Source organism: Mustela lutreola, chromosome 1 (assembly GCF_030435805.1).
Source record: "Mustela lutreola isolate mMusLut2 chromosome 1, mMusLut2.pri, whole genome shotgun sequence".
Classification (NCBI taxonomy): domain Eukaryota; kingdom Metazoa; phylum Chordata; class Mammalia; order Carnivora; family Mustelidae; genus Mustela; species Mustela lutreola.
Window position 1 is genome coordinate 219,081,115 of NC_081290.1, and position 25,561 is coordinate 219,106,675.

Sequence of the window (25,561 nt, forward strand, 5' to 3'; positions counted from 1 at the left end):
AAATATGAATAAAAAAGGGCAATCCCAAAATAATGCATAATGCATGATTTCATTTATATAACATTCTTGAAATGCCAAAATTATGGAAATGAAGAATAAAGTAATGGTGGCCCACGGATTAAGAGGAGGGAGGTATGTAGGAAGGAAGTGGGTATTGCTATAAAAGGGCAACCTCAGGGATCCTTTTGGTGATGGAGATGTTCTATATCTTGACTATGTCAATGGCAGTATTTTGGTTGTGACATTTTACTATCATTTAGCACCACTGGGAGAAACCAAATAAAAAGTACAGGGAATCTCTCTCCATTATTTCTTACAACTGCATAAGAATCTACAATCACCTCAAGATAAAAAGGTCAATTTTAAAAAAAAAAAAAAGCAGTCATCCACATGGTCAATAGGTAAATGAAATATGCTTATCAGCACTAGTCTTCATTGCATCAAGAAGTAGGAATACACACACATCAAAATGACTAAAATAAAAAGAACTGATAATGCAAAGTACTGATGTGAATGAAAAAAACTGGAAATTTCATACACTGCTGGCAGAAGTGTAAAACTGAAGAGTTTCTTTACTATCTAACAAAATAAAATGTATGCTTATTCTATAATCCAGCAATTCCTCTCCTAGGTATATATACTCAGAAGAAGGAAGTGCTTATTTCCACCAAAAGTCATATTAATAGCACCATCTGTAATTACAAATACTGCCAAAAACTAAATATCCATTAACAATGAAGTGGATAAATTATATATATTTGCAATACTGGTATACCAAACTATACAGACTATTGCAAGAAACGGGAAAAATCTTACACAAAACATGAGAAATAACCTAGGACCTTATCATCACTAAGCTCTAATCCAGAGCTTCCAACCAGGGTTTACAGGTGGCCAAAACACTGATCCTCTCAACAGTTTGGGTTGTCAGGCCTAGTCAGCTGCAGAGCACAGTAATAAACATCTCAGTTGTCCCTAGTGTGGCACACAATTATTATCACTCCTAGGTATACTACTGTGTTTAAAAAGGTTAGGAAACACTGATCTCACCAAAAAATGTACCAAGTAGTAACAGCACATGTCCATATATATAAAATCATTATCAGACATTCACAGACACCTTCATATATATATTTTTATGGCAAAAAATATGTTGTAATGTTCGTAAGTTTTGACCAACAAATTCCACACTAAGTAATTCTTAGGAATTTTCCAAATATACTTAAATTTAGCTAAATACAGATACATAATAGCACTATGATTAAAATGGCAAACCTCTGTTTATTTTAGTTATATAATCTAGTTTTAGAAGACTATTTAATGACTAGGCAAAAATAAATCAAAACATATACAGTGAAAATGTAGACTACAAAACATTATTTTTTTAATAAACACAAGGAACAAAGATGAGAATGTTGTATATTGGTTATTTCTAATTGTGGCAACAGATTATTTTACTCTTCTTTCTGCTTGGGAGTATTTTCCAGACATTCTACCATAAGCATATGATATATGTGTAAATGAACATATATGAGAACAAGTATGAAAAATGGGGATTGGTGAGAGATGAACAAGTATGAGAAAATGGGGATTAGTACAGAAAAAATAACCTAACAAGAGACAGAAATAAATACCATGATGGAGTACAAAGTAATCACGAGATACAATTTTTAATTTTAGCTCTACAACTAATAATTGCCATGAAAGATCCTTGTTTAGATATATTTCTTTAGATTTCAGTTTCCTCATTTATTAAAGAGACTGAATTAAATGACACAAGTGACATCAGTCAAATGGCAGAATAGCAGTTTCCAGCACTCAACCCCTTGCAGAAATATCAATTTGAATAACTACCCATGCATGAAAATACCTTCACAAAAGCTAAGGATTCCAGGTGAGAGATTATAACACATGGATAGAACAGAGAAATAAGAAAAGACACACTGAAAAGGGCAGGAAAGACAATCTCACATTATGTGTATTACCTGATCTCCAAGCCCAGGCAAACCAGTGTGGAGAGAGACACCCACCCAATAAAAGAAGAGTGAAGTGAGCATCCAACTTCACCACAATCTTAAAACCAGGCCTGCCCTAGTAAAGTCAGGTACAAGGCCAACCCACACCAACTATAGACTCAGGCCCAAGACCCATCACAGCAACAGGCTAACTTCCAAGAAACCCAGGCTCTAAACTTGTTCCAGGGACCAAAGCTCCAGGCCCAACACCAACATTCAAGCCACAAGGCCTGTCCCCAATAGGCCCAAGCACAAGGCCCACGTCAGTGAACCTAGGCTCTAGACTCACCCCCAAAACACCAGACCAATCTGCCTGAAGACTTCAATAGCAAATCCATGCACAGGCTTGACTAAAAAACCTACCCAAAATCTCTGGATAGTTTGCACAGTGAAGGGTTTTCGCTGCAGGAGCCAGAGTTTGGAGACTGGAAATGATGCCTACTTCTTCAAATGCACACACATGAAAACTAAATCACAAGGAATACAAATAATCAGGAAAACAAAGAAACAAAATAAAACACCAGTAACCAATCCTAAGATAGAGATCCAGGAACTACCGAAGAATTCAAAATTGTCATGTTAAAAAGCCTCAGTAAACTACAACAGAACAACAATACAACTAAATGAAATCAGGAAAATAATGCATGACCAAAATGAGAAGGTCAACAAAAATGAAAAGAAAGAAAGAAAGAAAGGGAGGGAGGGAGGAAGGGAGGAAGGGGAGTAGGGAGGGAGGAAGAGAGAGGAGAAACAGAAAAAAAATTCTGGAGCTGAAGAAAACAATGACAAAACTAAAAAAAATTCCACAGTTAGCTTCAACAACAGACTAGGTCAAGCTGAAGAAAGAATCACTGGGGTCAAAGACAGGTCATTTGAAATCACCCAGGTGGAGAAAGAAAAAGAAAAAAGATTGAAAAAGAGTGAAAAAAGTCTACAAGATTATGGAAAACAAGTCAAATAAATTAGCATCTGGGAATCACAGAATGAGTTAAGAAAGAGAAAAAAACAGAAACCTTACTTAAGGAAACAATAACTGAAAACGTCCCTAATTTACAGAAGGAAACAGACATTCAGAACCAAGTAGCCCAAAGAACCCCAACTATATTGACTATAAAGAGATTTTCAGTTAGACACATCATAATCAAATTCTCAAAGGTCAAAGAAAATTTTTTTTATTTTAATTCCAGTACAGTTACCCTACACAGTGTTATATTAATTTCAGGTGTACATTAAAGTGATTCAATGATTCTGTACATTACTTAGTGCTCATCATTGTAAGTATACCAAAGAGAATTGTGAAAGCAATAAGAGAAAAGCAAATCACTGTATACCAAAGAACCTCAAAACAATAAGTGAATTTCCTAGCAGTATTCTTGCAGGCCAGAAGAGAGTGAGATGATATATTCAAATTGCTGAAAGAAAAAAAATGCCAACCAAGAATACTTTACTTGCCAAAGCTGTCCTTCAGCACATGAAATAAAAACTTTCACAAAAAAAAAAAAAAAAAAAAAAAAGGTGTGGGACGCCTGGGTGGCTCAGTTGGTTAAGCAGCTGCCTTCGGCTCAGGTCATGATCCCAGCGTCCTGGGATCGAGTCCCACATCGGGCTCCTTGCTCCGCAGGGAGCCTGCTTCTCCCTGTGCCTCTGCCTTCCACTCTGTCTGCCTGTGCTCGCTCTCGCTCTCTCTCTCTCTCTGACAAATAAATAAATAAAATCTTTAAAAAAAAAAAGGTGAGAGAACATCACCAGAACTGTATTACAGGAAAAGCAGAAAACAGTTCCTCAAGGTGAAATGCAAAGACATTAATTAGTATCATAAAAACCTATGAAAAATATGAAACTCACTGGTGAAGATAATGCATCATCAAATTCATACACATATACAGTCAGGTATTTTAATGCTGTCATGGTGCTGTGACAGTACCAATTCAAAAGTATTGACAGTACTAACTCTAAAATAAAGATCAAAAGATAAAGTATTTAAAATAACTACAGCTATAAAAATATATTTAAAGATACATAATACAAAAAGATTGTCACTAAAAAAACATAAAATGAGGATGAGAAGTAAAGGGTAGAGTTTTTGTATGTGACTGAAGCTGTCAGCTTAAAATAGACTGTTTATAAATATGTTTTATATTAGCCACATGGTAACCACAAAGCAAAAGCCTATAGTTGATACAGGAAAAATAAAGAAATCAAAGCATGCCACCACACACACACACACACACAAAAAAAAGTCATCAACTCTCAAAGAAAAACAGCAAGAGAGAAACAAAGGAACTACAAAATAGTCAGAAAACAATGAACAAAATAGCAACAGTAAGTACTTCCTCTTAATAATTGTTTACATGTAAACACACTAAATAATACTATCAAAAACACAGAGTAGGTAAATGAATTAAAAATAATAATAATTAAATTAAATTAAAAACAAACAAGACCCAAAAAAATGCTGCCTAGAGAAAACAATCTTGGAAAAGAAAAGCAAACCTGCAGGCTTCACAATTCCAAACTTCAAGTTATATCTCAATGCTGTAGTGATCAAAACTGTATGGTCTTGGGCCAAACACAGACATAGAGATCAACAGAACAGAAGAGAAAACCCAGAAATAAACCCATAATTATACAGTCAACTAATCTTCAACAAAGCAGGAAAGAATCCAATGGGAAAAAGTCTCATCAACAAATGGTGTTGGGAAAACTGGACAGCAATATGTAAAAGAATGAAACTGACCCACTTTCTTATACCATACACACAAAAAAATTAAAAGTGGTTTAAAGTTCCACTCATACGTGGAATTTAAGAAATGAACAAAGGGAAAAACAAAAGAAATGAGCAAACGGATAAAGAGAGAAAGAGAGACAAACCAAGAAATAGACTCTTAGCTACAGAGAACAAACTGATGGTTATAAGAGGGGGGCTAGGTGGGGAATGGGTTAAACAGATGATGGGAGATTAAGGAGTGTATGCTATGATGAGCACCAGGTATTGTAAGGGAGTGTCTAATCAATATATTTAACACCTGAAACTAACATCACACTGTGTGTTAACTAACTGGAATTTAAATAGAAACTTAAAAAAAAAAAAAAAAGGATCAAACAGACATTTCTGAAAAGAAGATACACAAATGGTCAACAAGTATACAAAAATATTTTCAATACCACTAACCAGGAAAATGAAAATTAAATCACAATGAGATACCACTGTGCACCTGTCATAGTGGCTCTTATCTAAAAGACAAAAAAGTGGTTAAGTGCTGCTAAAGGAGTGGAGAGAAGGGAATTCTTGTACACTGTTGGTGGGAATGTAAATCTGTATGGAAACACTGTGGAGGTTCTTCAAAAAATTAAAAAATAGAATACCATATGATTCAACAATCCCACCTCTTGGTACATATCCAAAAGTAAATGAAATCAGTATCCTGAAGAGGTATCTGCACTCCCATGTTCTTTACAGCACCATTCACAATAGCCAAGATATAAATTCAACCTAAGTGTCCATCAATAGATAAATGGTCAAAGAAAGTGTGGTATACTTACTCAATGGAACGACTAAGTCTTAAAAGAGGGAAATTCTGTCATTTGTGATAACAAGAATGAGCATGGAGACATTACATTAAGTGAAACAAGCCAGGAACAGAAAGACAAATACTGCCTGAACTCACTTACATGTGAATTCTAAAAATAACAAACCCAGAAAAGCATAGAAGAATGGTTACCAGTGGCTAGGGAGAAATGGGATGATGGTCAAAGGATACAAAGTTGCAGTTATGTAGGACAAATAAATCTACTGAATATACCACACAGTATAATGACCACTGTTAAGGGCGCCTGGGTGGCTCAGTGGGTTAAGCCACTGCCTTCGGCTCAGGTCATGATCTCAGGGTCCTGGGATCGAACCCCGCGTCGGGCTCTCTGCTCAGCAGGGAGTCTGCTTCCTCCTCTCTCTCTGCCTGCCTCTCTGCCTACTTGTGATCTCTGTCTGTCAAATAAATAAATAAAATATTTTTTAAAAAAGACCACTATTAATAACATGATACTGAACACTGGAAACATGCTAAGAAAGTAGATTTCATATGCTCTCATCAATGTGAGGAGATATGTTAATCAGTTTGACTATAGTAATTATTTCACTTGGTGTGTGTGTATGTGTGTGTATATATATATATATATATATATATATAAAATCATCATGTTGAAAAATACTATGTATATCAAAACATCCTGTTGAAAGATAAAAATTAAAGGTCAACACTAAAAACAAATGACGCTAAGAGTTCTTTTTCCCCCACTTCTAAAATTGTATCTTTTTTAAAAAATAAATAGTACTAGGGACGCCTGGGTGGCTCAGTTGGTTAAGCAGCTACCTTCAGCTCAGGTCATGATCCCAGCATCCTGGGATCGAGTCCCACATCGGGCTCCTTGCTTGGCAGGGAGCCTGCTTCTCCCTCTGCCTCTGCCTGCCTCTCTGTTTGCTTGTGCTTGCTCTCGCTCCTCTCTCTCTGACAAATAAATAAATAAAATCTTTAAAATAAATAAATAAATAGTACTAGAGGAACTGGATATCTGTGTAGAACAGAACATTAACCTTGATCTCTGCCTCATACTATACAAAAAAATTAGTTTGCAATGAATCATAGACTTAAATTTGAAGATTACATAAACAGTGAGGTATCTAGAAAAAATAGAGGAGAATATCTTTATGAACATTCCTCTGCCAAAAAACAGAGGCAGCATTAAGGACAGGCCATGGGGGGAAAAAAAAAAGGTTAGTTCACATAGGAAAAGTATGGTAACCAATCTGACTAACATAAAGGCTATATACTGAAGTGTGATGCAAAATTATAATTAATGGCCCCCAATTTAGGAGCTTCTCTTTATAAAAATATTACTATTAAACATCTATCAGACCTGTATGCATTTAATTTTGTTCACTTATATTCCCTTGTCTGTTTCCCCACGTGATTAATGCAGCACATTCATCACAGAGATGGCTGACTAGTATTCAGATTACCGTCTATGGCCATGGAAAAGAACAAAGCTAACTGGCCCTTAAGGTGGCCAACTCCATGATCTTTGCCCTATTAGCACCAAACTCCAATTCAGCAGTCTTTCTTAGGCCCAACACTTGACACTAACTCTTCTAGAAGACTACTTCTAGAGGGGCTGAGAAATCTAGTTCCTTTGGGAAATAAGAATTCTTCATGATAAGGATGTCTGGATGGTTCAGTCTGTTAAGCACCTGCCTTCAACTTGGGTCATGATCCCAGGGTTCTGGGATGGAGTCTGGCATTAAGCAACCTGCTCAGTGGGGAGTCTGCTTCTCCCTTCTCCCTGCTCATGCTCTCTGTCAAATAGATAAATAAAATCTTTATAAAAATTTTTTTTAATTCTTCACAATAACAAAGAGATGATTTCATGTTTTATGTATTTAATCTTTCTTTAAGTAATCACTAGCAAATAATGATTTATTTAAGGCAGGGTCTCTCAACCTTGACACTATCAACATTGGGGACCAGGTTATTTGCTGTTGTGGAGGACTATCCTATATATTAGAAAATGTTTAGAGCATCCCTGTCTTCTATTCTCTAAATGCCAGCAGCATGCTATGAGCTGTGACAACCAAAAATGTCTACAGGAATTGACAAATGTCTCCTAGAAGGCAAAATGACCCCATACTGAGAATAACTACTTCAAAGAAAACAGCATAATGAACTTACATTTTTTAAATATTTTACTAACAGAATATTTATTTTCTTAATTTAACAAACTGCTCTAAACACCATACAAATGTTAACTCACTTAGTCTTCACAGCAGTCTATGAGATGGGCATGATCATTACCCTCTCTCATAAGAAAATAAGAAAACACAGGCACAAAGAAATTACGTTGCCCAAAGTCACACAATGAATTAAGTAGCAAAACAGGGACTGAACTCCAGAAAGCGGCTCCAGAGTCCATGCTCTGAACTGCCATGCCTGATGCTGAATTCAGGCTATTCCAAATGAGGACAAGTATTATTTCGCCACCGTGCATGTTACAAATAGAAAGTTATGACTTGCTATGCCCTACAGGAGTTCAGGCTGCCTATCCTGAAAGAAAAAGGTACAAAAATATAGGGAAAACACAACTGAGATATATAAATAACCTAATACGATGTTCATAAATGTGGGGTGTACACATACATTTATGTGTGTGTGTGTGTATATCAGTGTGGGGTATATATACTGGGGTGAATATATATATATATGTTCTTTACAGCATCATTCACAAGAGCCAAGAAATAAATTCAACCTAAGTGTCCATCAAAATTTAAATGGTCAAAGATATATATATATAAAAATCAGTGACCAAACCTGGGGAAGACTAAATGAGGCACGATTATGGCTCCAGAGGTAGAAACTACATCCCCAGTCCACAGAGCAAAAGATGAAAGATAACAGAAACACAACATTAATACCACTAAGTCAGTAAGTCAAAAGAACAAATCCTAACAGAGGAAAATAGCACCAGCCACTTGTGCAGTTAATGTTGCTTTCTTTCTTCCAACAAGTCAGTACGTTTAAATCAGATGACAAATATTAAGTAACCAGCCGAGTAACTAGCACATCGTAGGAATCTTAAAATGTTAGTTTCCTTCACTCTGCACAATCACTCCCTGCCCCAACCCCAGTTCCTTTTTGTGTTATGCAGGTTTAAGTATTTTGCAGAGATTTTTGTCTCCAGTAAGTTAATGTCTGAAAAAAATAAATGGCGACTGGGGCGCCTGGGTGGCTTAGTCGGTGACGTGGCTGCCTCCAGCTCAGGTTATGATCCTGGGGTCCTGGAACTGAGCCTCACATGGGGCTCCCTGCTCAGTGGAGAGCCTGCTTCTTCCTCTCCCTCTGCCTGCCACTCTGCCTACTTGGCTCGCTCTAATTCTGTCGAATAAATAAATAAAATCTTTTTTAAAACAATAAATACATAACTAAATGGCAATCACGAATTCAGTCCCTGTTCTGCCTTCTCTTATAACAGGATTGTCAGTGAGCCCTGTTGCTCAACTGTCGATCCCAACATTTAAAATCAGAGACAAGACTGGTTAATTCATGCTCTAACTAAAACCCACCATGTTATTTCTTATCACACTTTCTTGAGTCACTGAGTAAGACATTTTATAATAACTGGAACATTCCAACCACCAAACAGATCAGAAAAGCCCTGACAGCAACAGAATGCCTAGAACACCACACTCCACCCATCCCCTTCCCCACTCAGGGTCACCACTGAATACATGCTCACTCCAACCCATGATCACGTGCTCTCTGCCTGCTCTCCTGCATGCACCCACCCTCAATCTCTCTCAATAAATCTCTATGTGTGGCCAAAGAGGTTGGTTTTTAAGACTTGAGCCTGACACCTCCCTCCCACTGCCAGCACCTATAATAATTTCTCCCTTTCTCTTTTCCAAAACCTCATCTCTTGAGAGCTTGGCTCAACCCAGAGCTGTGCTCTGTATTTGTCCAGACCCCTCAGGACTCCCCTGGATGGAGCAGTTGGCTGAGGAATGCATCAAGGCTTTGCCCATTCATTTCCTGACTTAGAGACTGTAACGGAGCCATTGGTAACAGGATCAGTAGATGTTAGAGGAGTGTTCACTATAACCTAAGTGTTACATGGTCAGGGAAAAGCTGTTAAAAAAGAGAAGTTACACAGTCCCCATGAGAACCAAAACTAAACCGCATTTTCATAGCACCAAGAGATTGAAAATAAAAAACAGAACTTCAATGAACAAAACTAGAGAGGTATCTTCATCCACAGTTAGAAGAGTTCCTATATTTTGTCTCTAACAAATTTCAAAACCTTTTGAAAAAATAAGACCTCGGGCGCCTGGTAGCTCAGTCCATTGAGCGGTTAGCTCAGGTCATGATCTCAGGGTCAAGAGATGAGCTCGGCACTCTGCAAGGAGTTTGTTTCCCCCTCTCTCTCCCTCTCTGCTCCTTGGAGCCCCATTCATTTGCACTGAGAACTCTCTCCAAGACAGATAAATCTTTAAAATAAATAAAATAAATAGGGACAACTGGGTGGCTCAGTGGTAGTTAAGCGTCTCCCTTAAGCTCAAGTCAAGATCCCAAGGTCTTGGATTGAGTCTAACATTAGGCTCCTCGCTCAGGAGGGAGCCTGCTTCTTCTCCCTCTGACTGCTCTGACTATCGCTCCCCCTTGTCTGAGCTCTCGCACTCTCTCTAACAAATAAATAAATAAATAAAATCTTTAAATAAGCAAATAAATATAAAAAATAAGACCTCATTTTTTAAAATATTTAGAATAAAGGAGGTAGAATTACTTTATTGCACAAATAAATTTATACGTCGGTTTCCGTAGTGTAGTGGTTATCACGTTCGCCTCACAAATACATTTATACTGCATGTGCTGGTTAGTTATGTGTCAACTTGACTGGACCACAAAATGCCCAGTTTGTTTGGCCAAACATCATTCTGGGTGTGTCTGTGAGGCTGTTTCTAGATAAGATGAACATTTTTAGCAGACTGAGTAAACCAGATTCCTCAGGTGGGTGGACCTAATCTAATGACCTGAAGACCTGAACAGAACCAAGCAGTTCAGTACAGGGAACTCCTCCTGCCTTCCCTCAGCTGGGCATTAGTCTTTTCCCACTTTCAGACTCAGAAAGAAAACATCTCCCCCCCTTTGGTCTCAAGCCTGATGAAAGGCTTTCTCTCCTGTGTCTCCAGCTTACTAATTGCAGATCCTGGGACTTCTCAGCCTCCATAACTGGGTGAGCCAATTCCTTTTTGTAAGTGTGTGTGTGTGTGTGTGTGTGTGTATACTCACATATACACATACCCTTTTGGTTATGTGTTTCTGGAAAACTCTGACAAATGCATTACATTTAAATTGCTTCCAAAATGTTTACTTTTTGAGATTAAAAATATAAGCTACAAAAGCTGAATTTAAATACCAGAAACAAAAAAAGACAAGAAACCAAGTGTCGTAACAGATCAATACATATCTTTTTACAGTTTTCAAAGCTTTTACATATGAACTATCTCATATGTTCCCACAGCAAGTCATGAAGTAATTAAGACAGGATTATCATCTTTTTATGGATGAGGAAACTGAGGGTCACACTATAAATCACAGAACAAAACAAAAACTAAAATCTTATAATTTACACCCAATGCATACACATGCTGTCTCATCAGGTACAGATAACCAGATTAAAAAATAATAAAAATCTAGGACAAATTTGTTAATAACATATGCTGGAAAATACAAGCAAATCTTCAAAAGTTTTCCTTAACTATTTATTATAAGCCTCCCTGTAATGAATATCTTATCATCAGGCATTGGTGATGACCATTAAGCCTCATAGTATCTCTACTCTCAATAAAAGGACTACAATGAAATATATATGGAAGTTGACATCAGCTTTAAGATAAACCTAAATATATACTTTACATATAATATTGAGAAAAAAATATGACCAAGAACAAGACTCAGATTGAGCCCTATATACATTAAATCCATGTTCCAAACCAAGTAATACTAATACTTTTGGTAATATACACATTACCTGTTACTTCCACTTACCAATATAACTTCCCATGTAATACTATAACCTTAAACCAAAAACATTTTCATACCCTATCATCTCCTGCATATTTAAGTACAAATATCATGGGCTTTAATAGGAAATACCTTGATTAATGAAGAAAGCTTCTAAAAGTAGACTTCTCATTGAAGAAATTTATTCAGGTGAAAAAGAGAAAGAATGCACACATACTCCATTCTCTCCAATAAGAATATTCGGTATACTGAATTGAATCCTTAAAACATAATTTAAAAAGCTCAAGCTAGAGAAATAGGGACAATTTCAGCCAGAGAACCCACAGCTATCAGGGGATTGTGCAAGCTAAATACCAAAGTGCCTTATCATTTCTTCATATATTAAATCCCAACTACAGAAAACAAAGCCATTCTCCAAAAGTTTAAACTGCACTTGTACTCACATATTTCTAAAACTTACTCATGCTGACTGAAACTTACTGGTGCTGAAGCCTTACTAATTAGCCCCTCAGCTACTTGATAGATATAACATCCCTTACTATTTTTCTGATGGGATAACCCCGATCATCTACCTGAACCAGAAAAAAGGCTTAACCACAAATTTAACCATGAGAAAAAAAGAAAAGAGCACAGAAAAAGCTTTAAGAAGATGCTTAACCTCCCAGATCTCACAATTTTGTCTTAAACATCTTTGATTTACCTTTAGATGAGTGAAACAAAGAGGTTAAAATAGCTTTTCTAATATTTGTAATGACATCTGTAATCTTTTGTAACTGAAAATGTCTGACTACCTTATTTAAAATACAGATTTTATTATAAAAGGGGTTCAATCTCAGCAAATCTGGTAATCAAGGTGTTTGTATGGTCTGAGATACCTTATAATTGCCTTGCGCTTCAAGTTTAAATAAGGGTCAAAGTCAAAAGGAAAGAAATCAAATTCTTGGCCAGGATATTGGATTTAAGAAAATCATTAAATACTCTCTGTGAAGTAATTGCTTCTTATTTCTCAGTATCCTCATGGTAAAATTTGGGTTTTGTGCCATAAACGTTAAGCCTAATACATATATACTTAATATATATTCATATATTCACTGTAGCTCTTCACTGGGAAAGCATTCCAAACCCACTATACTAGAAGGGATCGTCCTCTTATAACACAGTCTAGAAACAACCTGTACTCCTTAAAAGCATTTAGCAACTTCTTATCATAGTTGAAAGAATTTCTTGTCTATTTCTTGTACATTTATCTTCCCCCTTAACCCTAATGTCCAAGTACATCTTGTTCCCCCACCATTGTATTTCTGACACATTGTAGGCAATCTCTAATAAGAAGGTCTGAAAGCAAGAGTGGGAGAAAATGAAGACTCAGTAAATAGTTACATTAACACTGGACAAGCTCCAAATGGAACTATAAGCACACTCTGTAATCATCCTGATGAACTCAGCGACCCCTGTGTGTGAGAGTTTCTGAGACACAGGTGTGTGGAGGGGGGAGTCTCCACGTCTACTTTCTGCAAGGTTTAGAAATCACAAATGAGGGGTGACTGGGTGGCTCAGTAAGTTAAGCCTCTGCCTTCAGCTTGGGTCATGATCTTGGAGTCCTGGGATCGAGCCCCGCATGGGGCTCTCTGCTCAGCGGGGAGCCTGCTTCCCCTTCTCTCTTTGCCTGCCTCTCTGCCTACTTGTGATCTCTCTCTGTCTCTGTCTCTGTGTCAAATAAATAAATAAATAAAATCTTTAAAAAAAGAAAGAAAGAAATCACGACTGAGCAGAACCAACCTCCTTCTTACTGCCAATAGCTACAAAGGTATCCTTTGAGGCAACTCCCAAACTGGATAAAGCCCAATCCAAACTGCTGAAATCTAGTTAGAATCAAGAAGCCAATGCAACGTGACATGTGTAATAAGTCGAAAGACTATACGAAATAAATGGTAATAACTTGAAAACACTGTAAATTCAGCATTCTTTAAAAAAGAAACCTAAAGGGACGCCTGGGTGGCTCAGTTGGTTAAGCGGCTGCCTTCGGCTCAGGTCATGATCCCAGCGTCCTGGGATCGAGTCCCACATCGGGCTCCTTGCTTGGCAGGGAGCCTGCTTCTCCTTCTCCCTCTGCCTCTGCCTGCCACTCTGTCTGCCTGTGCTTGCTCTCGCTTCTCTCTCTATGACAAATAAATAAATAAAATCTTAAAAAAAAAAAAAAAGAAACCTAAAATCTAAATGATACTTGATCAAATCTAATGATACTTGATCTAGCATTCTTCCTTCTTTTCACTTTTTTCCACACATAAACTCATTTTACTGAATATTTTCCAGTGCAGCTAAAAGCCAAATTATTTAAAATCTGCTTTCATTCACTTCAATTATTAATTATTAATTCTCCTCAGATGTTAAGTATGTAGAAAGAGAGCATCATATACAGTTTGTAATATCAATGGAAAATACTAATTTGATTCATTAATGAATCAGGCTCATTAATGAATAGTTTTCAGCTATACTCCTTGTTGCCCAAGATGAAACAGACTTACATTAAACATGAAGGAAAAAATACACACACACAAAAAATCTCAAATGATAACACTCTTTGAGAGGAAATCAATTAGTAGGAAAAAAGTTAAGATAAGTGATAAACCAACAGACAATTTTAAAGTTTGACCTCATGTCGAGATTCAAACAAATCTTTAATATAATATGATAGTATGCTATGATGAAATATTTTAAGACCCCTAATCATAAAAGTATCAACTACCATTATGAATTACTATGTGGCTAGTACAGTCCTCAGAAATATAAACATACTTCCAATCACCATACCACACAAGTAATGCAAGAAATTGTACCAACGTGTTTTGAAAAGAGTCTCCAAAAACTTTTACTTTAGCTCTTTGTTAAGCAGTCACTTCAATTAATTAATTAACTAAATTAATTAATTCCCATTCCCTAATTATCACCTAGCATAGAACTCGTTAGAGAGTCCATTATTTGACAAGCATATTATAAACCTATTATCAAAGTCCTACCACACTTTTTTATCCCTTTTTTTTTTTAAGATTTTATTTATTTTTTCGACAGAGATCACAAGTAGGCAGAGAGGCAGGCAGAGAGAGAGGAGGAAGCAGGCTCCCCGCCAAGGAGAAAGCCCGATGCGGGGCTTGATCCCAGGACTCTGGGATCATGACCTAAGCCGAAGGCAGAGGCTTTAACCCTCTGAGCCACCCAGGGACCCCTTTTTTATCCTTTTTATGGATACGTTTGTGCTTCAGCCTTTTTTAAGGGCCTATTCAGCCAGAGCAGCCCGACTCTGGTTGAACTGCCATTTTGCTGTAAAGCTTAAATTGACCTTGCGCACCCTCCCCAACTTACTTAATAGCAAGTCCGGGAAACCAGTCCCAGGTAACAAAGTCCAAGTCCAAGTCCAAGGGTGGGTCAGGCCAGGTGGAGGTATTCAATCAGTGGGGGCATATACTGTCTCCTAGCTACCAGGGAGTATGGGCCCCCACCCTTTGGGGAGCTTTTTGGCGCCAATCCTAACCAAGGTGTGATAGGCTGGTTCAAATGTCTACTAGAGTAAATTGTAATTCAATTGGTCGCCTAGCATCACTGTGGAGTTTTCTGTGTGTGTTACAATCTCATTGACCACCTGTGTGTGGCCAGGCCCAACCACATGGCCTTTGCTCTATAAAAGTTAGTCTGGAAAGCAGGGGGGTTGGTCCTCTCTGTAGGGGTGGCCCCGATGGGTCTGTTTGACAGTCGATCTGATTCCTGATGCTTGGTGCAAAATAAAGCTTTGCTTGATCTTCACTTTGTATCAGTCTCGCTCCTTTAATCACGGACCCATTATTGGGGTACCAAATTTTGGGGGGACCCAACACTTTCAATCCAGGTTGTCTGGTCATAATCAATAAAAGCAGTTACTTATATGTACATGTATATTGCTTATGCACAAATAGGAGGCAAGATATTTTTTTCTCTCAAAGTCAAAACTCAAAAAGAGGAAGTCTCCGTGTATTAGTTCACTCCTTAGAAATGCTCGTTTTTTGACAATCTGTTGTCCCTTCTTAAGAAATTCCTCAGAAATCAAGAGCTCTCTATATTAGATTGCAAAACTTAGATTCAAAAATACAAATCATGTAATTGCATCTGGGTGGAGGTGAAATAAACACAAAGGGAAAATGATATGACATGTAATCAAACAAGCAACAGCCAGATCATGTATGATTCTATAGGCCATGGCAAAGCTTGCACATTAACTGAGATGGAAAACCACTGAAGAGTTCTGTGCAAAAGAATAACAAATGCTGGTTTCTGTTTTTTAAAAATATGGGAGCACCTGGGTGGCTCCTTCAGCTAAGCATTTGCCTTTGGCTCAGGTCATGATCCTGGGGTCATGGTATCAAGTCCTGCTCAGAGGGAAGCCTACTTCTCCCTCTCTCTCTGCCCTCCCCCAGCTCATGCTTTCTCTCTCTCAAATAAATAAAACCTTAAAAAAAGAGAGAGATTTTTTATGAAAATACTGGGGTTCAAATATGTTAAGCATCTTGCTCAAGGTCAAAAAGGTAATAAGTGGCAACACTGAGATCCAAGCCCATGCTCTTCCTACCTCTCAATAGCTCCCAAAACTCCCTGCTCAAGATTTCTCTGCAACATTCTCTATTCAACCTCTTCATACCTCTAACTACTTCTTTCATTTTTTTTCCTCTACTCCCAAAAATGAGCATTCCTCAGACTCTTCTCTTTCTCAACTCTCTCCCTTCTTGACCTAAGGACCTCGCTTCCTTGTCAACCTACCGTAACTTCAACTCTAATCTCTATTCCTATGACATCTTAACCTAAATCTATAGCCCTATCTTCTCTCTAGATTAGCAACTCTACATTTCTCAATGCTTCCTGGTCATTCTCCACTCATATATTGCACTAGCAGCTAAAACTCAATATGGCCCCAAACCAATCCAGCATATCTAAATGAAAATAGTTTTTCTCCAAAGCACTAGTTCCTACACATCCCAATAAACAAGGCTTAAAACTTTCCTCTACTTTACAAGTGAGTCACTAATTCTAATCAAACAATTCTATATACCACTGCCAGATTAAGTTTTTTAAAACAACCTCAGGCATACTACACCCTGTTAGCAACCTTTAGCCAGCCCTACTATGTCAAATCAAATAAAATCCAAATTCCATCTGCCATTCTCCAAGCAAAGCGTACCTTATTCTACCTGAATGGCTTAGTTTAAGCCATTCTTCTCCCTCATCCATCACCTATTTCTACCTTTCCAAATCTTACCTTTCCCTCAAGGCCAGTAAAATACCACCTTTCCCATTAAACTTCCCATTATCTTTCATTCAAATGTAATCTACCTCTAATCTCCCAAACCAATGTCCCCGTACCTCCCAGTATTTATCTCGAGGAATTTGTATTACAGGATATCACACACCTGTGGTATCTCCCTCCTGGACTATACATTCAATCTAAGAAATACGTCCCATTCACTTTTTTAATTCTTCCCCACACACGGAACACGGCTGCTGTAACAGCACCCTGCAAATGGCAGATGCGATAAAAAACTGGTAAACAGTAAGGGGACAAATATTCCAAATACTAAAAGTTTAGGTTTAGATATTACAAACCCTAATCATCACATTTCAGTATCCCCTCCGTTAATGTGTATTTTTTTCATCAATATTTAAAATGTTTTAGTGTCCAAAGTCCATGACAAATACAATTCTCTAAGTACTAAATAAGAGATCTGGTTATTCAAAATCATCTGCATCACAGTGAATAACTAGAGTTGGATAAGAAGGCAATCTGATGGAAAATCTGTCACCACAGAGATTACCAATATGGATCTGGCTCCCTCACTCATCCAGGTGGGTTTCTCTCTCTATCAAAATATATTATTTTATTGAAGAGGATAAACTTTCCTAGAGAGAGGACCACTCTGATGTAAAGAGAATTTTCTAGCAAAGATACAAAAGTAAATAATGCTGACATTGAAATACGCACATTAATGGTCAGAAGGCTGTTTAAGTTTTTTTTTAAATCAACCAAATACCTACAATCTACTGACTCAGAAACATGAACAGTAATGGATCATAATTACTTAGATCCTACATTCCAACATTTATTCATTTTTATCCCTGATGTATGATAACTGAAGAGGCAAACAAGAGTAAAGCGGATATGGCAAGCCACACTGAGACAGTTGCTACAGGGTTGAGTTGAGGAGTGTTTAGTAAATCAACTTTCAGCTGAACACACCGGTGTGCTTGAAGCGTACTTTGTACTCCACAGAGATCAGTCAACAAGAAGTCACGTAAGAGAAACAAGTTCAACAGACCCCAAATGTTATGTTGAAACACGGGGAAATTCATAATAAAAGTGCTTATTTTTTTAAAAAGCCACATTACTGTTATATCTCCAAAGGCATAATAACAAATTATGTAAAAATCATCATTTATTTGTTGAATAGACTGATAAAGGGAGTCCCTTACCTCCGTCCCCAAATTAGGCTTCAAACAAAACTTTAAGAGAGATTAGTCAATATGTTTACAAATTCCATGATCTCCAAAGGTCAAATAATCCAAACAGCTATTCTCAGTTGAGCAGTCTGTATTCTGCCATCACTTCAGTCTCTTTTTCTCTCTCTCTCTCTTTTTTTTATTTTATTTTTATTTTTATTTTTTTTTAGTAAAAACAGAAACAAATGGCCTATTACCAAGAACCTGGAAAAGTCTCATGGTAGGGGTGCCTGGGTGGCTCAGTGGGTTAAAGCCTCTGCCTTCAGTACAGGTCATGATTCCAGGGTCTTGGGATGGAGACCAGCATTAGGCTCCCTGCTCGGCAGGGAGTCTGCTTCCCACCCCCCCTCTCTGCCTGCCTCTCTGCCTACTTGTGATCTCTGTCAAATCAATAAATAAAATCTTAAAAAAAAAAGTCTCATGGGACAACTGGGTGGCTCAGGGGGTTAAGCTCTGCCTTCGGCTTGAGTCACAACCTCTGGGTCCTAGGACTGAGCCCCTGCATCGGCCAGAAGCCTGCTTCTCCCTTTAGCTATCCCTCCCCTTGCCTGTGCTCGCGCTCTCTCTCTCTCTCTCTCTCTCTGACAAATAAATAAATAAAATCTTAAAAAAAAAAAAAAAAGAAAGAAAGAATTTCGAAACGTCTCATTGCTGGTCTCCTTTAGAAAACCTGCTCAACCACTACCCTTAAAAACTTCGTCTACACTATTTGCCAGAAGCACTTTACATATTATGCTTCATTTAATCTTCACAAATATCACCCGAGGGAAAATTTCTCCAATACTGCAGACACAGAAATTGAGGCTTAGAGTGGTTGGGTAATTTGTCTGAGGTTACCCAGCTAGTAAGGAGTGAGCTACAATTCTAACTTGGGCAATTTGATCCCAGAGTCTAAGATCCTGCCTATAAGTCACACTAAAATACAAAAATCTGAACAGCCTCCTGCAAGTAGAGTCAAGCTTTGGGAGTTTTCTAGAATTACCATTTTTTCTATAAAATAAAACTATGTGAGAACATTAAGAAAAAAAAAAGAGGGGATCTTAGTCTACCTTAATGAACAGATTTCTTTTGTCAGTGGTTTCCAGGCCTTTTGCAACTAACTAGAGACTGTCCCTAAATTGTTTTTTTATTTAATTTCTAAGAATTCCAACTCTTGCATAAATGTTTATTCAGTTTAGAGGTGATGAACTGAGAATCGGTTAGATTATATGGCTCAAGGGAATCAATATTCTATAAATATTTTTGTGGTCTGAAGAAGGTTATAAACATCTGAAGATCAATGAAAAGGCAGGTTTTTAAATCACTCCTTCCCAAAAGTGCAAAAGGTTCTACTTTGCAGTCAGCTACCTATAAATGCCAGTACTCTAATCTAAACGTTCTAAAGATAGTCACTGAGGAAAAGCATATTTAAGAAAGGTCTTAGAACCACCTGAGTAAGTTATGTGAGCAAGTCTTCCTTCTTAAAGAAGAGACCTAAGAACTTGGACAGCATAGAATCCATCCCCTCAAATGGGCAAGTGTGTATTCTAAATTTGTATTCTAAATTACAGATGACACTAGCTTTCTTTCATTAATGTTAGTGACAGCCTAGGGTTTAAACAGTTTAACACCTGTTTCCTGCTTGTGTGTGCATGTGTGTGTGTGTGTATGTGGAAAGGGGTACCGCTTGTTGTGAGGCATGAGGTAATAACTACCATTCAAGAAATTAAATATAACATCCTGAAATACATTTTTGGTACATATATAAATCATTAGTATATATTATAGTACATTCAGGATTCTTTAAAAAAAAAAATACAGGAGGGGCGCCTGGGTGGCTCAATCGTTAAGCGTCTGCTTTTGGCTCAGGTCATGATCCCAGGGTCCTGGGATCAAGCCCCACATGGGGCTCTCTGCTCAGCAGGAAGCCTGCTTCTCCCTCTCCCACTCCACCTGCTTGTGTTCCCTCTCTCACTGCATCTCTCTATGTCAAATAAGTAAATAAAATCTTTAAAAAAAAAAATACATGAAGTGAATTGATGATGAGGACTGATGTTTCTTAAAAACTATATAAACACAAAGATTCACTATTAAAAGGAATAGTCCACATACATTTCAACATGGTTTAAGCATTAGAAGCATAAAAACAACAGTAGATACCAAGAAGGAAACGAAGTGAGGGAACAGTAAATATGAAAGGAATAAAAGGAATCAGTTTAGTTCAACACATATGGTAATATTAAAATGAAAAGCAGAGAGATAAAACCCAATTTATAGGCTCCAAAAAAAACCTCTTAATTAAAATTTCCCCAAAACCAGCTTCCTTTCAACGATGGCATCAGCATCAGCCAGATTTAAAGTCCTCAAAGCAGAAACAAGTCTTCACACTAACCCAATACTCAGTCTCTAAGTCCTATTCATTCTTCCTATGAAATACATCCTATGGGGGCGCCTGGGTGGCTCAGTGGGTTAAAGCCTCTGCCTTCCACACAGGTCATGATCTCAGGGTCCTGAGATCAAGCCCCACATCAGGCTCTCTGCTCAGCAAGAAGCCTGCTTCCCTTCCTCTCTCTGCCTGCCTCTCTGCCTACTTGTGAGCTCTGCCTGCCAAATAAATAAAATAAAATCTAAAAAAGAAAAAAGAAATACATCCCATGAAACGTATCTCTTGTAAAATGCTTCTAAAGCTGCCCTCCATTCTCTTGCACTGCCCAGTATCACCTTACTCCTGAACTATTCATGAGTTCATTCATTCACATTTGCACTCATTCAGACACTAAGCACTTACTCAAGTATTGTGCTAATTCTGAATGCAAGCCACCAGCCTAACAGGACACAGAACATATGCACTGTTTTAAGAACAGCAAAAATTTATTGGGGCCCTCCTATGTGATAGCTGCTATTCTATTATCCCACCTATGTCCTCAAAACAGCCCCAAGAGATGAGTATAATTATTTTCTGCAAAACAAGGAAACTAAGGCTCAAAGAGGTGAGGTCATTTCCTTAAAATCACATTGCAAGTAAGTTGCATTGAGGGATTCCATGGGAAGTGGCTCTTTCCGCCCCTTAGTGAGTCTCCTGCATCAACTCCTAAACAGTCTTTCCAATCAAGTCCACCCAGTGCTACCAGATTCATCACCTCAAAGTCACCATTTTGTACTTGTAACCCCTTTGCTCAAAAAAAATCTCTGGCTCCTTTAACCTGACCTCTAAGACAACTTTGAGTCAAAACAAAAACAAAAAAAACCCTAGAACTGAATCCTGTCTGTCCCTTACTAGCTCTGAATCTTGAAGTCACTTAATCTCTTTAGCATTCAGCCTTCTTACCTATTAAATATGGATCCTAAGACAGAGTTGTATAAGAATTAAACCAGATAAAATATGTAAAGGTCTAAGTCATGCAATTATTCAGTAAGAAAGAGTTCTTTTTTTTTTTAAGATTTTTATTTATTTATTTGACAGACAGAGATCACAAGTAGGCAGAGAGACAGGCAGAGAGAGGGAAGCAGGCTCCCTGCTGAGCAGAGAGCCCAATGCAGGGCTCGATCCCAAGACTCTGGGATCATGACCTGAGCCGAAGGCAGAGGCTTAACCCACTGAGCAATCCAGGAGCCCTAAGTAAGAGTTCTTAAAGCTCATGATTCCTGTACACAAAACTTCTATTTCAGTCAACCAATATGCATACTGCTTCTCTTACAAAACCACTTAGTTTTCTGCGTCATTTCACATTATTCTCCATCCTCCCCATTAGGAGTAAGTATTCTACAAATGGCTCCTATAAGAATCAATGTCTCCCCCACCACCACCACCACCCCCCCCCCCCGCCATCTTCATGGCCCAACTCAAATGCTACGTCTGCCAAAAAGCCTTGCCTATTGAACTTTATATCTAACTTAAATGTCACTGGGGTAAGAGGGAAGAAAAAAATGCCTAATTCTTCAAGACCTACTTTGAACCAGGAAAATACATGATATATCTTCAATGAATTCTTTCAGTTAATTCTCAGAGACAGACAAAGTAACATGGACAAACAGCTAGTAACTAATGGAGCTGAGATTCAAATGCAGATGTCCTTGATCCCTTTTAAAGCCCACTTCTTCCCAAGCCACCTTTTATCTTGGCACTGGAGGTCACATATTTAATCAACAACTATCCAACACTGACAAAGGGCACAGTGTTCCTATTTGCTCTAAGTTGCCCCAGTCACACACACAAACATAACTGAAACAAAACTGTCATGAAATAACACTTATCCTTAGTACCTGCAAAGGACTCTCATTTTTTCTGTTCTCTTCTATTTCACTTAAAAGAAAACACTGGTGGGGGTGCCTGGGTGGCTCAGTCGTTTAAGTATCCAACTTTCGGTCTCGGCTCAAGTCTTGGTCTCAGGGTCATCGGATCAGCCCATGCTCAGCACAGAGCCTGCTTAAGATTCTCCCTCTCCCTCTCTCTCTCTGCCCTCCTTGATGTCTTGAGGACTCGCTCTCTTAAAAGAAAAATAGTAATAATAAATAAAAGTAATAAGAAAACCTTAGTTCCCATTAATTTTATTTTTTTTAAAGGTTTATTTATTTGAGAAAGAGAGCATGAGCAGGGTCGGGGGGCAGTGCAGAAAGGGAGAGATAAACTCAAGCTGACTCTGTGTTGAGAGAAGAGCCAAACATGGGGCTCTATCTCACAACCCTGAGATCATGACCTGAGCCAAAACCAAGAGTCAGACACTTAACTGACTGGACCACCCCATCCCCCACTAATTTTATTTCACAACCACTCTTTTTTTTTTTTTTTTTTTTTAATTTCACAACCACTCTTGAGCAGCAAACCAAAACCTAAAATACACAGGTTATAAGGGGCACAAGGCCAAATAAGATAAAGAATTTATTCTCAAGAAGTATTCAGTGAGAGATATAACATAATCCTCAAGAAGTATTTAGTGAGAGAGATCACCGTGAATCGTAGACTTTTCCTGACCCCTGGCTCTTCCCTACCTGTTGTAAAAGAAAAACCTGTTCCTATTGCTCCCTTGAACTTCCCTATCATGGAACATAACCAATAAATTGTCCAGGCTATACATATGACAAAAATCAGGCACTCAACAAATAGTTGTTAAATGAATGAATGAGACACAATAAATTTTCAGAGGGAGAAACTAGACAGCATAAACTCTCTCCCCACCTACATCATAATCCCCTAAGAGCAGGAATAATCTTTTTGAATTATTGAATATACCATGAGCTCAATATTGTTTGTAGATATTCTGTTTTAAAAAACACTGAGCTAAAGACTGGCCACAATACATGCGGAAAATCAGATAAACATGGATCTTGGCCAAAGAAAATCAAGGCAGAAATGTCCAGCTCCTGTAATAGTTTTATTATTAGCTTCTATTTTAGGTCTTTCCTATTCAAAGTATGACTCTTGATCAATACTTGCATCAAGAGAGCATCAATATTGCTTGAGAGTTTGTTAGAAATGTAGAATCTCAGGCCCACCCAACCTACTGAATCAGAAACACTCATTTTCACATGATCCCACGGTGGTGCGAGGGGGTGGAGGTCTGAACACATATTAAAAAGTTTCAAAAGCATGGGTCTATATGATAAAAATGAAACTGATTTCTGCAAGCTCAGGGAAAGTTACCATCTTTGCTATCTCTGTAATAAACAACCAGACTTTTCAAGAAGTACCACAGATAGGGCCATGACACACTTTCTGACATATTAGGCTACAGATCCAAATTACTACTCAATGAAAGGTAAGAACTAACCATCCATTAACTATTCAATGAAACCCATAGCAAACATACAAAATATACATTTTTTTTCTTTTAACAGTTCTTAGTAATATAGACACGTATTTACAAATATTCTTTACTCAAAACTCCAAACTTAAATTGCTTTGGTGACCTAAAGTCAGGTCTTTCAGTCACCTTCACTGACTCACTCTGGAATCATTCTTTATAAAGCAGCACTCAAAATCTCAACCAGAAGTCTACTCTGTGAACCTGCAGGAACACTTGCAAAACCCTCAAGCCACAATACTATCATGCCAAACTAAGACAAGATCTGAGCCCACAGGGATCTGCTGTCAAATACCCTCTTTAAAAAAAAAAAAAAAAAAAATGGAGAGGGGTTATAGAGGGACTTAGACAAGGAAAAGACTGCAGGGCATTTCTCATCGCTTCGCTGACCTACAAACTCTTCTCCATTAAGGCAAGAGAGAGGAAAAGCACCGCAGTTCCCTCAATTCACAATTTTAAGTGTCCTAACTTAATCCTGAAGTTGGGAGCCCCGTCCCCTTCCCTTCCACAGGCATTCGGATGACAGCTCAACCTCAAGTTCCCCTCCCCCTTCTCCGGCCCAATGGAGCAGGTGAGATATTCGCCCCTTTCGACCTCCACCATCCCGTCCACACTCCCCCAAAACCTCCAAATGAGAATCCGACAGAGGAGTCGCCCAGGCCGCTCGGAAGCACGACTGCACTCCCCGACCCATCCTCCACACTAAACTCGCGGAGGGAGGAGCTGATGGATCTCACCAAGTACAGGGGAGCGTAAATCTTCAGGGACTCCTCCAGAGCGCCCCTGGTGATCTGCACGAAGGAGACCCCGCAGGAAGGGTGCCAAGTGTGGCCGATCTCGTAGCAGTTATGAGGGATGGACTTGCTGAGAGCCGCCATGACGGAGAGCCGCGCGGAGGGGCAGCGAGGGGTGCGCGGAAGCTCCGAGGGAGCGGGCCCCGAGGGAGCAGAGCGAGCACCCAACCGCAGCCGGCGCGCGGGGCCCGCTGCTTAAGGTGCGGAATGGAGGGGAAAGGTCACCTGAACGGGGTTACTCTGGGCCAAAGTCCTCGGATGTTGAGCCCTCGGCGTATCGCAGCCCGAGGGGGCGGGGCGCGCACCGAGGAGGCGGGGAAAGGCGGAGCGTGCGCGCGCCCGGCCCCCCGGAGCCCGGGGCGGCGCGGGGAGCGGAAGGGGTGAGAGCGTGGCTCGGGGACGCGCCTGTCGCCCCGCGGCACACGTCAGCCCCTAGCTGGAGCGCGAGCCCTGCAGCGGGTACGCATTGGTAGGTGACTTGGGTCCCGCTGTGCTCCAGTCTCTGTCCTCTCAAAGTCCTACCCAGTAGAACCAAGGGCAGTGGAGGAAGGGGAGGAAATGTCTTTGTTGGCGGCTGGGGGAGAAGACGGTGGCCAGAAGAGAGCCTGGACAACCGTCCTCCTCAGAATTGCCAGCTCCCCTTCCCTAGAGTGCCCGGTAGCAAATGGCTAGGGCTGCCTACTGGGAGCAACCGCACTGCTCCCGGCTGCTGCGCTTTCTGAGTTCTGTGGTGTCCGAGAAGCTTGAAAAATCTATGAGCCAAGTGTATACACTTCCGGTGTGGTGAAAGGGCAGTAGGACACTTGGCCATCAGTTGGCATAACAGCGGACCCGTGTGACCTATGAATCATTTAAGCCCTCTAAATGTCAGCTTCCTCCCCTCTAAT

At 39.1% G+C, this 25,561-nt stretch overlaps 1 protein-coding gene across 4 annotated transcripts in view; it reads right to left on the minus strand.

The window, feature by feature from the left end:
- Positions 1-25,561, minus strand: part of TMEM135 (transmembrane protein 135) — a 265,126-nt gene that overhangs the window by 230,448 nt on the left and 9,117 nt on the right. The window contains exon 1 of one of the 4 annotated variants that reach the window (XM_059187058.1): positions 24,900-25,097. The exons of 1 other annotated variant lie outside the window; for it this stretch is intronic. Coding sequence is in view for 1 of the 3 variants with exons in the window: in XM_059187029.1 (XP_059043012.1) it covers positions 24,618-24,758 (141 nt within the window). In the remaining 2 variants the exon portion in view is untranslated. Of the gene's footprint in view, positions 1-24,505; positions 24,568-24,617; positions 25,098-25,561 lie in introns of those variants that run through there. 2 more of the 4 variants (XM_059187029.1, XM_059187048.1) reach the window with 2 other exon arrangements.